This window comes from Sinocyclocheilus grahami, unplaced genomic scaffold (assembly GCF_001515645.1).
Source record: "Sinocyclocheilus grahami isolate Dianchi unplaced genomic scaffold, SAMN03320097.WGS_v1.1 scaffold35.1, whole genome shotgun sequence".
NCBI classification, from domain to species: Eukaryota; Metazoa; Chordata; class Actinopteri; order Cypriniformes; family Cyprinidae; genus Sinocyclocheilus; species Sinocyclocheilus grahami.
The window spans coordinates 336,825-354,450 of NW_015505214.1; the positions used below are offsets into that span (position 1 = coordinate 336,825).

General features: G+C 36.5%; 1 protein-coding gene across 1 annotated transcript; it reads right to left on the minus strand.

Moving 5' to 3' along the window:
* Positions 1-1,291: 1,291 nt before the first annotated feature.
* Positions 1,292-13,655, minus strand: dhcr24 (24-dehydrocholesterol reductase). The gene is made up of 9 exons (XM_016267025.1): positions 13,186-13,655; positions 12,622-12,777; positions 12,190-12,295; positions 8,147-8,265; positions 7,809-8,072; positions 7,484-7,627; positions 4,811-5,008; positions 2,713-2,891; positions 1,292-2,575 (listed from the first exon to the last, which is right to left on the minus strand). Exons 1-9 carry the CDS (start codon positions 13,414-13,416, stop codon positions 2,422-2,424), a joined length of 1,551 nt encoding a protein of 516 aa, XP_016122511.1. The 5' UTR covers positions 13,417-13,655; the 3' UTR covers positions 1,292-2,421.
* Between the last annotated feature and the right edge of the window lie 3,971 nt (positions 13,656-17,626).

Consider the following 17,626-nt stretch of genomic DNA (forward strand, 5'->3'; position numbering starts at 1 on the left):
TTTAGCGAGGATGCTTTAAATTTATCAAAAGTGAGGATAAAGATGTTTATAATGTTACAAAAGATTTCTATTTCAGATAAATGCTGTTCTTCTGAACTTTCTATTCATCAAAGAAACCTAAATAAATTCCACTCAACTGTTTTTAACATAATAATAATAATAATAATAATAATAAATGTTTTTTGAGCTGCAAATCAGAATATTAGAATGATTTCCGAAGGATCATGTGACTGGAGTAATGATGCTAAAAAAAATTCAGCTTTGAAATCACAGGAATAAATTACATTTTTTAAATATTAAATTATATTCAAATAGAAAGCAGCTATTTTAAATGGTAAAAATATTTCACAATATTACTGCTTTTGCTGCATTTTGGATCAAATAAATGCAGGCTTGGTGAGCAGAAGAGAATTCTTTAAAAAACATTAAAAATCTTACTGTTCAAAAACTTTTGACTGGTAGTGTATATACTGTACACACACACACACGTAATATTATTACAACTAGTAGTGGTATTACAACAATTAAAACACTTGATTATTTTGTTTTACAAATATTTGCATAATTTTAATCTGATATGTCAGCAGCTGTTCACCACAACAAAGGACCAGTTAACTGATAAAGTCCTTAATTATAGCTTAAATATTCACAGAAAATAATCACAGCATGCACTCTCACTGTGGCTTTATAGGGCATGTTCAAACTCGTGGATTAATTAGTGCTCAACATGTCACTGGTTTGTATTTAATGGGTGTGAATGAGCAAAGGACAGGCTAATTCTCTTGGGTGCTTTCTTCACTGTTGTCTCACTGCTTTGATGAACAATTGTTCAGGGCTTTTAAAAGATTACAGCAATTACTATGTGCAACTGAAGGAGAACAACATTAGTGATTCCTAAAAACACTAGGAACTTCAAGCAAACAGTTGTGTAGCCTAATAGAAAAGAAAACTTTGTATATTATAGGTAATACACAAATCTCTATGTTGTCTATGGAGAAGCTTTGGCAGGTTTAGGGGCACAAAACAGATATCTCTAGCCCTTCAAACTGAAGCAGTACAGTAACCTAGAGAAACACATTTCATTTTATGAAATAATTTGCTTGTGCCTCTGGAAGGGCAACAAACATGTTTTTTAGACCTAAAATACTAACCTATGCAAGTAATAACACTAATGACATGCTCATGTTCCTATAAAATAACAATATCTTATGCAGAAGAAACGTTGATGATAATAGATATTAGTTATGATTTGTATGGTTTAGTTTTTAGGGGATATTAATATTGTTGCTGAACAAGGTATTATCATAATGTGCCGGCATCACGTTACAGAGAGAGACTGGGAGCCGTTAATGTTCATCTGGAGCAGATGAATGATTATTTTTTTATAGCATATGTTCCTCAGCCATAAATCCACTCAACCCAACCAATACACATTAAGCACCACCATAAAAAGCAGGAAAACTTTCCAAAGGCTCCATTATTAGAGATTCACTGAACATGATCAAAGCCAAATTCACTTTTATGGACAGCACAGCAGTCTGTAGAGGAGTTAAATTATTCATTTTAATGGGTATGTTGAGACTGCTAATTATGTGACATCCATACACTTTCAGTACAGTGAAAATACAAATACAGAAATATATTGTATAAACACGGTGTAAAAGGGCAAAAACACGTTCAGAAGGCCACAAATACAGTATTGTTATAGTTTTGTTCATAGACCTATTGTTGTAACCAACAATAACAGTAACTGTACTAATGACAAAAGTAAATCCATAATTATCACAAATACTGTGTATGTGCTTTCTAATAAAAAGTGGTAGTTTATGGGTCTAAGACAAATACTAAATACATTCACAAATTGTGCCAGGCTTATACAAGAAGTGCTCTAATGATTTTAGTAGATAAAATATCCCTTTGAATACACCTCAAAAATAAATGACTGTGCTGAATATTAAGACATTAATGTTGAGGTAGGCAACATTCACAATGTAGGAAAATAGAGAGCATCTTCTCAAATATATATATATATATATATATTTTTTTTTTTAAATTAATCATTGGTAACTCTTTCATTAAAAAATTAAATCAATTATGTATAATGCTTAACAGATCACTATACAAAGTACTCTAAAATAGTTTCATTTATAGTTTATTTATTCATCTTTGAATGTACACGAGCTGTCTGTTAAGCAGTATATATTGTTTCAATGAATCTAAGCATGTATTAAACCTTAGGAATAATAAGGGCCTTTACTTTTTTGTCTTAAACATAGATATATGACAAGGGGGTTGAAAACGTAGCTGGTGCTCCTTCATGAAATAAGAGTATTTGCCCAATGTGTTAATTTCCTTCAACAAAAGGGAAGTACAGTTTTTTTCAGCTGTTCTACTGGTCACACCTTTCACGTTTGTTTGGATTCAGTGTCTTGCGGTCTTGCAGATTTTGTCATAGACTTCAGGAAATGCATCTTCACAGTTGAGTTGCTTTCGGAGTTTATGATACAATGTGCCATCGAACATTTCCCAGAATTCTTGTCGTTCCATATATACATCAGCATACAGCATCTGGAATCTAGAAATGGAAGGAAGGACTTGTGTTATACAGTATTACTTTAACAATTCCATTTTAAAGACCTTTTTCACAGATCATTTTACTGAATTTTAGAAACAGGTTGTTGAACTTTGCCCTATTCATAAGTCATAACTGACCCATGAACGTCTCTGACAAACTTCTCCAGCTGCCGTGTGGAGGATCTGGCCTCAAAGTGTTTGACTTTGGGCTCCCCATACGCTCCGATATCAACATACAGTTCATCTTCATCTCCTTTAGGATGCACCATTCCTGGCTGGTTGGGCAGCACGAAGGGACAAAGCCACAGAGGATACACCTACAGCACACACATAACCATCAACAAATCAATGCACTACAGTGTTGTACATCCAATCACTTTTTTAAACAGCAATATTATGAAATATAATTACAATTTAAAATAACGGGATTCTATTTTAATAGATTTAAAAATGTAATTTATTCAAAGCTGAATTACACCAGTCTTCATTGTCACAAGATGCTTCATTCTAATAAACACATTTCTTTCTTCTTATTACTGTTGTTAAAATCAATTGTACTGCTTCATATTTTTGTAGAAACTGTGTTACGTTTTGTGAGGATCTTGAATAGAAAGTTCAAAAGAAGAGCATTTATTTGAAATAAAAATCGTTTGTAAGATTATTAATGTCTTTTCTGCCACTTTTGATCAATTTAATGCATCCTTGCTGAATAAAACTAATACTTTCTTCCCCCCCAAAAAAAAAGGTTGAATGTTTGCTATATTGGTCATACTGTCTCTTTGTCCATCATAGGCATTGTTCTGATTTGCCTGCTCTAGAGCTGTTCAGTTTGTACTCATAAAACCTGGAAGAGAGTTAGCTTTTCAAGTCATGCATTCCCCCAAGAATTTCTAATGGGTTTTCAGAATAGCAGCTTTCGATTTTTGAGTAAAATAAGGTCTGACTGTGGTGAACATTACTGGAACAGACCGAAACATTCTACAGTAAAAGACATTTTAGCCCCATTTCCACCGCAGGAACTTTCCCCAGGATCTAGGGACTTTGGGCCATTCCTCGGTGTGTTTCCACTGCAGGAACCAGTATCTAAATAAAGTTCCGGGTAAAAATTTGCCCCTCAGAAAGTCCCTGCTCCTGAGGAAGTACTTTTTCAAAGGTCCGGAACTTTCGGGGGGCGGGACTTGCGTGCTGAGCATGCTGATTGGTTGAGTTCACGCAGCATTGTATTTCAACCACCATATTCGTTGATTTTTTTTTTTTTTAAATATTACTGTTATTGTGTCATGAAATGTAGTTTTAAAATGATTTCAGGTGAGAATGTAGTTGTTTAAAACTTAAATCTGTGGTTTATTTATAAAGACAGCATCTATTTGAAAATGTGCTTTGCCGATTTCGGAGACTTGAGCTCCGTGCAATCAGCGGCGCTCAGTGCTCATGTTTCCCGACGTGAGCAGCCTCAACTTGGCTAGTCCTTCTGACATTCGCCGCTGGCTCTGATGTCTCTGCAGTGGTTAAACATAAGATGTAATTCGTTTTGGGTAAATCTAATCTATGGTCTTTATTCTATTAATCTATTAATATGTTAAAATGAAAATAAATTAAAAGAGGCAATACTTTTTTTATATAATACTTCGTTTCATTGTAATGTGTGTATGTTCCCTGAACTACATTTCTGCGGCTATTAATATGTTTAAATGAAACCGAAAACAGGCAGTGGTGTTTGATATCATATTTCATCTTATTGTAAATACAGTGAGGAAAATTGCAGTAGCCAAGGCGAGCTGACTGATGTTATCAAGTAAGCTGCTGTTTGCAGAATTACTGGACTTGCGTCTGTGTGAGTTCACACTCCTGAGGTGAAAATTTGCGTATTTGGTATTGAGAAACGCGTGCAGACCTACGTCACCATACAATTTGTCTAATCTTCTCGGTACTTTAGACCGCGATGGAACCGCAGACAGCAACAGGTCTGGGGGGAAAAAAAGTTCCTAGGACAAATTGTTCCAGGTAATTTCGGTGGAAAAGCGGCTTTTGGTGCCTGCTTTCACTTGAAATTAATATACAATTACTTATTGAAGCTTTAGTATGTTTTGAAATAATAATGTAACATTTATTAATATTTAAGAAATGCATTCATATATATTTTTATTTAAAAAACGTATATAAAACTGTATACATTTATGCTATTAGCTCACCTAATGTGTGTATATCTATGTGTGTGTTTGGATGTCTCACTCACATGTATGTCCTCGTGGAAGCGTTGGATGGCAGTCTTGATGTGCTTCATAGGGACCAGCATGTCCTGCACCACGTGGTGCTGCTCGTATAGTTTGCGGATGGTCTCTCCCTGAGTGAGCTTCAGTAGAGAGATCTTAGGAGGAACCATCCAGCCAAACACATACCTGAACAATGGGTTATTCCCAAACGGAATGATGTCCTGAAAAACAGACAAGGAATGGTGGATGTAAAATAATATGAAATAGATAAGGAGAACAAGATATAGAAAAAGATGACAGAAATGACCAATCAATATGTTCAGTAATTAAAGGAAGTGTTGTTAGCAAATGTAAGTATACAGTGGGGCAAAAAAGTATTTAGTCAGCCACCAATTGTGCAAGTTCTCCCACTTAAAAAGATGAGAGAGGCCTGTAATTTTCATCATAGGTATACCTCAACTATGAGAGACAAAATGAGAAAAAAAAATCCAGAAAATCACATTGTAGGATTTTTAAAGAATTAATTGGTAAATTCCTCTGTAAAATAAGTATTTGGTCACCTACAAACAAGCAAGATTTCTGGCTCTCACAGACCTGTAACTTCTTCTTTAAGAGGCTCCTCTGTCCTCCACTCGTTACCTGTATTAATGGCATCTGTTTGAACTTGTTATCAGTATAAAAGACACCTGTCCACAACCTCAAACAGTCACACTTCAAACTCCACCATGGCCAAGACCAAAGAGCTGTCAAAGGACACCAGAAACAAAATTATAGACCTGCACCAGGCTGGGAAGACTGAATCTACAATAGGTAAGCAGCTCGGTGTGAAGAAATCAACTGTGGGAGCAATTATTAGAAAATGGAAGACATACAAGACCACTGATAATCTCCCTCGATCTGGGGCTCCACGCAAGATCTCACCCCGTGGGGTCAAAATGATCACAAGAACTGTGAGCAAAAATCCCAGAACCACACGGGGGAACCTAGTGAATGACCTGCAGAGAGCTGGGACCAAAGTAACAAAGGCTACCATCAGTAACACACTGCGCCGCCAGGGACTCAAATCCTGCAGTGCCAGACGTATCCCCCTGCTTAAGCCAGTACATGTCCAGGCCCGTCGGAAGTTTGCTAGAGAGCATTTGGATGATCCAGAAGAGAATTGGGAGAATGTCATATGGTCAGATGAAACCAAAATAGAACTTTTTGGTAAAAACTCAACTTGACCAGAAGAGGATTGGGAGAATGTCAAATGGTCAGATGAAACCAAAATAGAACTTTTTGGTAAAAACTCAACTTGTGTATACATACTCCATTCTTCATGTTCAGAAAAGTCATGTTTTACAGTCAGAGACACTCCTTCTGACCTTGTCCATCTTTAGCTGCATAATTTATTGAATAATGTTAGACTAGTCCTGCCTCTCAACAGACAACGCACACTTCCTGTAGCTAATGGACGGCTTTAGTGGATATAATGCATCAAAACGGTGTAAGCTGAAACTGAGTATGTTTGAGAGTGAAAGAGAGAGAAACGTGGCTTGATTGAGATGGAAGAGAAAGATAATAGTCTTCCCTATAACTATGCATTATGGGACAAGTGAAAAATGCTATAGCTAATGGAACCATAGAGGAGGAAGTGCATGTCTGACTAAGTGTCTCAAACTCTTGATGCACTTAAAGTGTACACCACAAACCAAAAGCCAAATTGAAAGTTAAAACTTGTAACAGGCTTTCTCAATAAGAGTCTGATATTAATAATATAAGATACAATCCCTAGAGATCCAATCATAATACAACACTAATCAAAATGCTAGCATAACTGTGGAGATCATAATCGAATACTAAACTCCTCACATTACAGTGGATTAGAATAAATAAAACGGTTGTATTATGGCATAATCGTTGAAAAATAAAATGGATAAAGGAATAATAAAGACAATTCTGAAAATGTAGAATAATGAATGCAAAAATTATAATATATGTACAAGTAGATATAGATAAGAGTGCTTCCAAAAAGTATTTATACATTTGAGCTTTACTTAAAAATGTAAAAATGTCATTCCATTATATAAACAATATAAAAACAAATGACATGTATCTGAAATAAAAAAATATATATATATATTCAAGCAAAACATTTCAAAACAAAAGTTTTTTGGGGGGTTTTAAATGATAAAACAATAGATACACTACCATTCAGAAGTTTGTTAAAATTGATCAAAAGTGACAGCAAAGCCATTTATAATGTTTCAAAGGATTTCTGTTTCAAATAAATGCTGCTCTGTTGAACTTTCTACTCATAGAAGATTCCTAAATAAAAATAAATATTAAAAACAGGAATATACCACACTTTAAAATATACTAAATTAAAAAAAAACTGGGATTTTAAACTGTAACATATATTTCAAAAAATTAAATAAAATAAACACAGCCCTGGTGAGACTTTTAGAAACAATAAAAAAATCATATAACCCCAAACTTTTAAATGGTGGTGTATGTTGTGTAAAATGAAGAATTGCTGTAAATCAAGTTAATGTGATTCTACACAACTATGTGAACTTGAGAAATATGACACTACACAGCCACTGAAAATCACAGTGTTTGTTATTTCTTAAAAAACAAAAAGACAAAATATGAAAAAAAATAAGACGATAATTTGGTAGCTGTGCTGTTGAGTGAAATTTCCCAGAATAATTTACCTGTAATTCCCAGAAGATGCTGCGGGTGTGTCTGTGGTAATAGTGCCGGAGAGGAATGTACTCCACTGCAACACGGTTCTGCTTCAGAAAACCCTCCACATGACGAAAGAACCACGGCTTGTAATAGTAACCTATACAGTTAGTCTAACAGACAGAGAAAAACAGAGACAAAATGAAACGCTATGATAACACAGTGGTGTTCAGTTTTAGATAAACATGCACCAGTGCTACTGGGAACGTTGGCTCCTCAATGGCCAAACTAGTAGCAACTGGGCCACAGAAAAAGTAAAGTAATCAAATTTGCATTACAGATATTCATTATCACCTTGTCAGGCTCTGCATGATCTGTCATGGTGCCCGTCATAATCACAGCCTCGTCCCGAGAGTACTGCAGTCCCTCCACAAACTGGTTCTCCTTATTGGCTGATTCCTCTGCAAACTTCTTGCAGATAGCATCCAGGCCACGTATAGATTCATAGCGAAGCTTCACCCATTTGCGAGCTGGGATTATCCGGATCTCTGCCGCAACCAGGAACCCCAAAGTACCGCAAGACCAGGGAACGGCATAGAAGAGGTCAGAGTTTTCTTTCTGTGAGCAAATTTTAAAACATTTGTTTTAACATGTCTATGTTTGTTTTACATCATCTGTAACAATGCCCTCACCTCAGTGCAGCGGACCAGACTCCCATCAGCCAACACAAGCTCAAAAGCCACACAAATGTGCTGAAACAGGCCATAGATGTTAGATGAAGACTCAATGCCTGTTCCCATTACCAGTCCACCTGAACACAACATGAGACATTCGTGAGAGACAGTTTCTTGATGGGGAAGACCTCTATCACAATAAACTAAATTAAATATTTAATATTACTTTTAATATTATACTACTGTTCAAAGGTATGTTCAAAGTTTGTTTTTTTATGTCTTTGAAAAGTCTCTAATGCTTACCACAGCTACATTTATTTGATTTACAAAAATAATAATAATATTGTGAAATATTATTACAATTTAAATGAACCGTTTTCTATTTTAAAGGGGTCATATGATGTTGCTAAAACTAACATTATTTGGTGTATTTGGTGTAATGCAATGTGTTTATGCGGTTTAAGGTTCAAAAAACACATTATTTTCCACATAATGTACATTAGTGTATGCTCCTCTATGCCCCGCCTTTCTGAAACGCATCGATTTATACAAAGCTCATCGGTCTGAAAAGCGAGGTGTGCTCTGATTGGCCAGCTATCCAGTGCATTGTGATTGGCCGAATACCTCAAGCGTGTGACGGAAATGTTACGCCCCTTACCATACTGTGATGCCCTGTACGGCCAGAGCGACGAGACAAAAACATTAAAACCCATTATAAATGAGGCATTTGTTGCATCCAGTGGGGACATAATTACTGATTATAATGACTTATACTGTCTTTTTTCACATTGCGTTGCGTATCGCGCCGCGTAAACATAAAACCATGTCTGCATTTGTGATCGGAGAAATGACAAACAACAAGCGCTACTCTACACTGCTCAAAACTCGCGTTTGAATCGTCAGTGGCAAATTCTTTAAATATAAAAAACGTACGTATAGGCTGTGAGTAAGAAACGCCAGACTGTCCTTGCAAAGTTGGAACTGCCCCACTTTATAGAAACAGCCTTTGTGCACAGATGCATTGTAGGCTACTCTGCAGGTTCAGGAAACAGTCCTCCATAAAATGCGCTGCACACATCTGAATATTTGGGTTGAACCATGAAAAGGTTTTTGCCCCCTTCCTGTTTTATAAATTTTTTGCATATTTGTCACACTTAAAAGATTCAGATCATCAAACTAATTTTAATATTACACAAAGACAATGCAAGTAAATACAAAATGCAGTTTTTAAATGATGATTTCATTTATTAAGGGAAAAAAGCTGTCCAAACCTACCTGGCCCTACATGAAAAATTAATTGCCCCCTCCTGTTAAATCATGAAAGAACTGTGATTAACCACATTATTTTAGAAAGCTGAGTTAAATTTGACTAGCCACACCCAGGCCTGTTTACTGCCAAACCTGTTGAATCAAGAAATCACTTTCATGTCAATCAACATTCATTCATTCATTAAAGAGCAACACATCTGGGAGAGTTCCAAGGCAAAAGCCACTGCTGACCAAAAACAACACAAAAGCTCGTCTCACATTTGCCAAAAAATATCTGGATTATCTGGATTATCCCCAAGACTTTTGGGCAAATATTCTGTGGACTGATGAGACAAAAGTTTTTGGAAGAACTTTTTGGAAGGTGAGTGTCCTGTTACATCTGGCGTAAAACCAACACAGCATTTCATACAAAGAACATCATACCAACAGTCAAACATGGTGGTGGTAGTGTGATGGTCTGGGGCTTCTTTGCAGTTTCAGGAACTAGATGACTTGCCATAATTGATGGAACCATGAATTCTGCAGTCTATCAGTAAATCCTGAAGGAGAATGTCCGGCCGTCAGTTTGTGACCTCAAGCTCAAGCGCACTTGGGTTATGCAGCAGGACAATGATCACAAACACACACAGCAAGTCCACCTCTGAATGGCTCAAGAAAACAAAATGAAGGTTTTGGAGTGGCCAAGTCAAAATCCGGACTTGAATACGATTGAGATGCTGTGGCATGACCTTAAACAGTCCATTCATGCTCGAAAACCCTCCAATGTGGCTGAATTAAAACAATTCTGCAAAGAAGAGTGGGCCAAAATTCCTCCACAATGATGTGAAATTCTCATTGACTGTTATCACAAACGCTTGAAGAAAAGGGAGGCACAACCAGTTATTAGATTTAGGGGGCTATTACTTTTTCACATAGGGCCAGGCAGGTTTGGACCGCTTTTTTCCCTTCATAAATGAAATAATTAGTTCAAAACTGCATTTTGTATTTACTCGGGTTATCTTTGTGTAATATTAAAATTTGTTTGATGACAGGGACGCGGGAAGTAGGGGTGCTGAGGGGGCTGCAGCACCCCCTGTTTTCACATGGTTGCAAATGCAACGCCAAGTTTGTTCCTTTAAATTTATTCGGTTTAAGCATTTAATAATGTAAATAAATACACACACACACTTTGAAACTTTGTAACTGTCCAGTATATTAAACCTGAACAATATATTCTTTCCTCTCGGCTCAAAACAAAGAACTATAAACTTAGTGCAGATTTTAAATATGGTTTATTTGTGCATCTATGCTACCAAAATGTGGGACATATTTCTGTGATTTATGTTTTTATCAGTAAACACAGAATAAACCCCAAAACTTTCAAAGTGAGAAAAATGTACTATGTAATAGATCATAAATAGGCTACAGTCAACACAATTTTTACAAATGTGAAAAATGGAACAAGATTCGAACTGCACTATACATATTTTGGCTAATTTTGATGTTTATTAGACATGTTAAATATCCTATAGTGCCCTTCAAATTTCATTCTATTTATAAAACACAATACTGTTTTTCATCTACATGTGACCTGCATATTTTTAGCCAAATTACCATGTTCCATCACAACGTGAAGATTATTTTAAATCTATGCACATACATCTTTTGTTGTGTTTTGTTTTATTTTTAGTTGGGGACTTGGGATCTGCTGTGAGTAACATTTTTAATACTAATAGGTTTTTTTATGTTACCGTTACATTAATAAACTTAAATAGTTCTCCCAACAAAAATGTTTGCTTCTAAAGCTTTAAAAAAAAAAAACAGTAATGAAACATCAAAAGTCAATCTTATTTGTGAAAAGTGCCAACTGAGAGATAAAAAGCAAGGGTCAAAAGTCCAAATAACTGACCTTTGATTATAGACGCATGACTGTAAACTGCTTTTAGGAATGGTTTTGTATAAAACGATCGCTTTCAAACAGATATAGGAATCAATACATGCGGCCAGAAATATCTCCTATTGTTCAACACTTCACAAACACAACACACCTTTCCAATGTCTTATTACTAAGTACTGTGTCTCTACAGAATTACAAATGAATTTGAAGGAGAGTCAGTGTAAAACATTTCTCCGCCGATGAGCGCTCTTTTCTGGGATCTATAAACACTTTCAGCAATAGGACCCGTATCCGCCCTAATCTAATCTGCCTCATTGAAACAGGGACTATGCTCATCCATAACCTAATTATAAGCAGCCTCTGATGCACAACACATGGCATATAATATTGATCAAGAGAGAATGTTATGCTCCATTTAAAGAAAGCGAATATCTGCAAGTGCCCAGAGACATTAAACAAATCCCTTGTGGTGCATACGGAAAGAAAGGGAGAGATTATGCAGGTCAGAGATGACTTACAGTCTTCATCTAAATGGAGAGAAGTGTTACTGTGTGCCGAATAGAAAATGTTCAAACGCATCTAGATGCCACATAAATAAGAGTTTGCTGTAATCTGAGACTTGGTAACAAACAAGCAAAACTAGGCTTAACACACAGATGCAGAAGAAAAAAAAATGTGTGAACCCTTTATGTGTATGCGCTACTGAAATTATGCAGGAATCCACAGAATGTCCAAAGGTTCACATACTTTTACAATAATTGAAATAGTAAGTTAATATTCAGATTGACTATCTTACAGAAAATGTACTACAGAGCCACATCCTCAAATGCAAAGCAAGTTGCTTTAGACAAAACATCCAGTGAATGATGCAGGAATAACTAAATACTTGTTTATTCGTTTCTATCGTAAAACCTACCAACTGTGAGGTCATCGAGTTCTGGCAACACAGGCAGGGTCCAGCCAATAGAGTTGAGCAGAGCGGTCACCTGACCCATGTTAGCTAAGGGTTCCACACGCACCACCTGGAAAAAGTAACAAAAGTTTGATTTGTCATTTATGACAATTGTACATTTCCTCACTTTTCATTGCATGTTTGTATCAGCTGTTTGGACACTCATTCTGACGGCACCCATTCACTGCAGAGGATCCATTGGTGAGCAAGTGACGTAATGCTAAATTTCTCCAAATCTGTTCACATGAAGAAACAAACTCATCTACATCTTGGATGGCCTGAGTGAGTAAATGTTCAGCAAATGTTCATTTCTAGTGAACTATTCCTTTAACTTTAAACAAGAAGAAGAGATGTAAACCCTTTTACGGTCAAAAAATAATATCTGGCAACAGCCACCTGCCGTTTCGTGTCCACCTCCAGAATGTCCATCATGTTAATCATGATGTTCTTGTGCGTCTTCTTGTATTTTCCCACCCTGAGAGATACAGTCAGCCATCCTGGACGACCTGTGCACATATGTTTCTTCCCTCCCTCTGTTTTCCATTCTCGCACCTGAAAAATTTAAATGATCACATTTTATTAAAACCAGATTGCATCGAGGTCTCATCAAATGTATTTATTAATTTTTTATTTTTTTACATTGATTCAGCAATACCACAATAAAATTACAAAAAACTATAACTACACTGATACACCTGTCATGGTGTGTCGAATGGTAGGGGGCGTGTCAGTAACGTTTCGCCACGCCCCTACATTCATACTTTTTTTGTACCATCACATTTTTTTTTTAATCATAATTTCTTTGAAGGGACACTTTTTTTTCCATGCATATTCATTAATATTACATGTATTTCCAATTTGTATGCATAACGAATTATCATCATTGTCAAAGACTATAGATATAAGTTAGTAATGAAAGTATGTAACATAAAAGCATTCGGCTAGAAGTTTTGCAGATACCTGTCTCTGAATGTCTCTGACTCGCTGGTCGTGCTGCTTGGGCGCTGAGCACATCTTGAAGATGATCCACGCGCGCAGGTAGTAGTACACATCAAAGATGACTGATAAGGGGAGCAGAAAGAGGCACACGAAGATCCATCTCTGGTGTACTATCACATACTCCAAGCCCTTCACCTTAATCCACACCAAAAACAAGATAACTAACCCACCCAAATATAACAACGGATCCATTCCGACAGCTTTTTAAAATCACGAATCGCCTAATTACAATGCAATTTAAAAACGCATGGAGCTTGTTGCTGGCTTTTGACTTAACAAACGCTTTTTATTTGTATTCACAGCGGACGGGCATAAAACCACACGCATTAGCACTGATAAACTGCTATTTAATGCGATTTCTCGTATTCCTTGCGCGCGCAGTTTCCCCACTTGCACTCGCACAATTTGTCATCTATGTTTTTCATGCTGTTTAGGAACTTGCCCAGGTGGGCTAAGCACCGCCCCCAGCATGCGATGATTGGCCAGTAGCGCGTCAAATCAGATGACGCCAGTGGTTGCGCGTCATCTGTTCAGCCAATCACAAGAAAGAAACAGCGTCACACCATTGACTCAGTGAGATGTGTTCATTATTATTCAGTAGTTGAGAAATGAGGCGACTAGTGACAGCAGTACAGTTATAGGCATACATTTCAGTTTAAAAGATTATTCCAATACTACAATTTAAAAGATTATTCCAGTACTATAATGTAAAATGTATAGAATATTCTTAAGCGGGTTTAGAGGCTTTTTATCATAGTGGTTTCTGAGTCAAATTAATTCTGTGGTTAAAATGAATGGAAGACTTAACGCTTTTTGGTTCATAAGACGTTATTTTATTGTTAAAGTAATCAAACACGAACCATAATAGACTGCTTAGGTGAAGATCTGTGTTTGCTGGAACATTTGTGTTCTACAACATTAGACACAGTCACACCATAGGCCTAAATGTGCATTTTGAAGCCACTGTGTTTATGTAATTGCTGGTAAGCTGCTAAAAAGGAATAACTACCACAGAGAGTTTACCTGCTTGACTGCTTTTACTTTAGTAACAAGTAAGCAATTTAGCATCAAAAGAAAATCCACAAGTCAATGTGCTTAATTTATGTTGTAGAACTAAATGTGAAAATCTCTTCAAGCAGGTTCATCACAAACATTAAAGGGTCAAATGAAAATGTTGTCGTCATTTTACTCATCCTCAAATTGTTCCAAACCTGTCTGATTTTATTTCTTCGGCTGAACACAGAAGAAGATATTTTGAAGAATGTGTGTAACCAGCTGCCAGTAGCAATAGACTTTTCAGTCCTTCGTATAGTCCTCCAATAGTCCTCCCATACTATGGAAGTCAATGGCTGCCGGCAATGATTTCCAACATTCTTCAAAATATGTTATTTTGTTACAGAAGAGAGAAACTCGTGCAGGTTTGGAACAACTTGAGGGTGAGCAAATGATGACAAGCACTTTTTTTTATCCCTTTAATCTACCAAAACAAACAAACAAATCTAAAAGCTCTATGAAATTTGTGAGCAATATTTCTACATTTTGGACGTCATGACTGAGCAGCATGAAGGGTTAACCGGCAAACTAATGTTTACCTGTTAATGTTTATTTTCAGTCAAACCTGTCCATATCTTGGGGGAAATCTATTTTAAAAGGTTATGGATCGCCAAATATGTCTGCTTATAGGCTATATGTCTTGTTGGGAATCATTTTCAAATGCATGCCAGTAAGCATCTGGCCTACAGACGGCTCTGGGGTGGGGCATGAACTCTAATGATGCTCTTATAATGATAGAGGAGTTTGACAGCAAAGCAGCTGCGCTCATTTGACAGCATGGACTAAACCTGATGCGCGTGAACAGCAGCAGATCGCCGCTTACATTTGTGTAATGCACATTATGTCCTTTTTTACTACAAGTGCCTAAATCAAGACATTGGGTAATATGAAGCCATTATCAGTCATAAAATGCGCACAGGATATGCAATTTCCTTTAGAAGTGAACCAGTGCAGACAAGTCTCCGTTTGAGGAACTTGATTCACCCTGGAAGCTGGACGATGCGCGCGGAACTTTCCAGATAGATCAATGTTATGAATTTACATTATGCCTTCCCTACATCATGGCGCTATTTTCATTGGAGTATTTTTAATAGTCACCGGTGGCTCCACCGCTTTTCTCATTTCTAATCAAAGTCGACTGCAGGCGTTCAGCATGTGCTGTGTGGTGCTCGGGGCGGTGATGCTCATATTAGGGCTCTTCTGGGCGATGAACGGCAAGAGAAACCCGGTGCCTTATAATGAAGAGTACAGCCACGACTACAGCCAAGTCCTGTTCACCCCACCGCCCGGACACCACTTCCCCGAGTCCCAGTCCGACTTTCTGCACGGGTAAGTGGGGAATCGCATCATAAATTCACTTATAAATGTCTGCGCTGATGATTCTGATAAGATGAAGTAAAGGTACAGAAGATCAAATCACTTTGGAGTTTCCATCCAAAAGTGCATTAAGCTAAAGCCAGGAGTTATTAGCAGAGGGACTCGACCCCCAAGCTCTCCTCAGTACACAAAAACAACGTTTTATGTTATTTTAGTTGCCATAAATGGGCGCTAGCATGCACTCAAGTAACTATAAAATTGTCATTTCAAGATATATTTCATTTACAAGTAGGCTATAGATAAACAGATAGGCAGAGAGTAGAATTACTCATGAAATTGCAGTTTTATACGTAACTTTGACTTTTTATATTGTACATTTTCAATTGTAAATGTATTTTTATGCACTTGTTGCAATTTTATATGTAGTATTTGTACTCTTTATATTGCACATTTTAAATTTTAAATGTATTTTTTATGTATAATAATTATTATAATTATATACATTTAATGAGTAATTCTACTACATATAGTAGAATTACTCATGAAATTGCAGTTTTATACGTAACTTTGACTTTTTATATTGTACATTTTCAATTGTAAATGTATTTTTATGCACTTGTTGCAATTTTATATGTAGTATTTGTACTCTTTATATTGCACATTTTAAATTTTAAATGTATTTTTTATGTATAATAATTATTATAATTATATACATTTAATGAGTAATTCTACTACATATAGTAGAATTACTCATGAAATTGCTATTTTATTTGTACTTTGTACTTTTATATTGTACTTTTTAAATTCTGTATGTATTTTATGTACAGCATTTTACATATATTTGTAATTTAAATATTATATAATTAATTTATAATATATTAATTAATATATATATATATATATATAAATATGCACTTTTGTCTCAAAATATCTCATCTTGATGTTGTATATTGTTCTTATTCCAACACCCATAAATCCAACCTAATCTCTCTGAACTCAAACTCCATCTCACATTTTATCACAGGTATACATTATATATATATTTATAGTATAGTCAATTTACCAAAAAGTGGCCCACATAGATGCATACATTTTCATGCAGCTTTTTTATTTGCCTGGAATAGATAGGAGCAAACATGGAGATAATTTTACTTTTCCACCCATAACCCAAATCCCTCCGGATTTACGCCATCTCAATTTCCTTTCCCACTCTCCCCTCACCATCAGATGTCATTAAAAATCACTTAGAGGAGAAGCCTAAGAACCTTTGCTGCTCCTCTGCGCTGTTCTCTGATACTGAAAGGCCCTCTAGTGTTGATAAACAGCTTATACCACCTCACATTCAGGTTCTGCTTCCCCAGGCCCAGCACACTTCTTAAAAATAATAATGTGTGATTGTGTTTTGAAGGACTTTGCAAAGGCGTGGTGTACATGGTGAAGATTTGGACTATCCCCCGATGGAGCCAACCTGTTTTAGCCCTACCAGTCGGGGTCGGCCGCCTCACTGGGACATGGAACCTCCCCCGCCTTATGAGGTGGCCATCAAAACCACGAGGAGCTCCACGCACCTGAGACGCAGCTACTCAGACACACAGCTTCTCAATGAACCTCTGTTTGGACGCTCACGGGAGATTAGTTTCGAAGTGTGACATCTAAGCCACGTTCATCTCTTGAGACCCGAACTAAGGAGCTGAATAGCCACCCTAAGTATTCGCAAACAAGTGTTGATGAAGCTTCAAAACAGGCATTGACAATCCCCAGCTCGTCGAGTCGAGGGGGTGTTTTGGGCCTCTTGAGATGGTTCTTGTCTTAACCATGTGTTTACAGCCTTTATTCAGACAGAAATGTAGAATACTGTGCTTTTTCTCAAATAAAATGCATTATAAATAAAAGAAAATCTATAATTAAGCTGCTGGAAATAAGTGGTTAATATCTCATTAAACATAATGCAATGCATTTTCTCAAAAGAGAAGGCTTTAATTTTAGTTAGACGTACCAATTCATACTGTTTCAAGTCATCTCAATAATATCT

What these genes read in the sequence shown, in the direction of transcription:
- dhcr24 (XM_016267025.1), bottom strand. Translation starts at nt 13,416, where the DNA reads ATGGATCCGTTGTTATATTTGGGTGGGTTAGTTATCTTGTTTTTGGTG. An exon ending in GCATCTTCTGGGAATTACAG is followed by an intron (nt 5,009 to 7,483) that starts GTAAATTATTCT and finishes TCTGTTTTTCAG; the next exon opens with GACATCATTCCGTTTGGGAA. An exon ending in TTTGTCAGAGACGTTCATGG is followed by an intron (nt 2,576 to 2,712) that starts GTCAGTTATGAC and finishes TTCCATTTCTAG; the next exon opens with ATTCCAGATGCTGTATGCTG.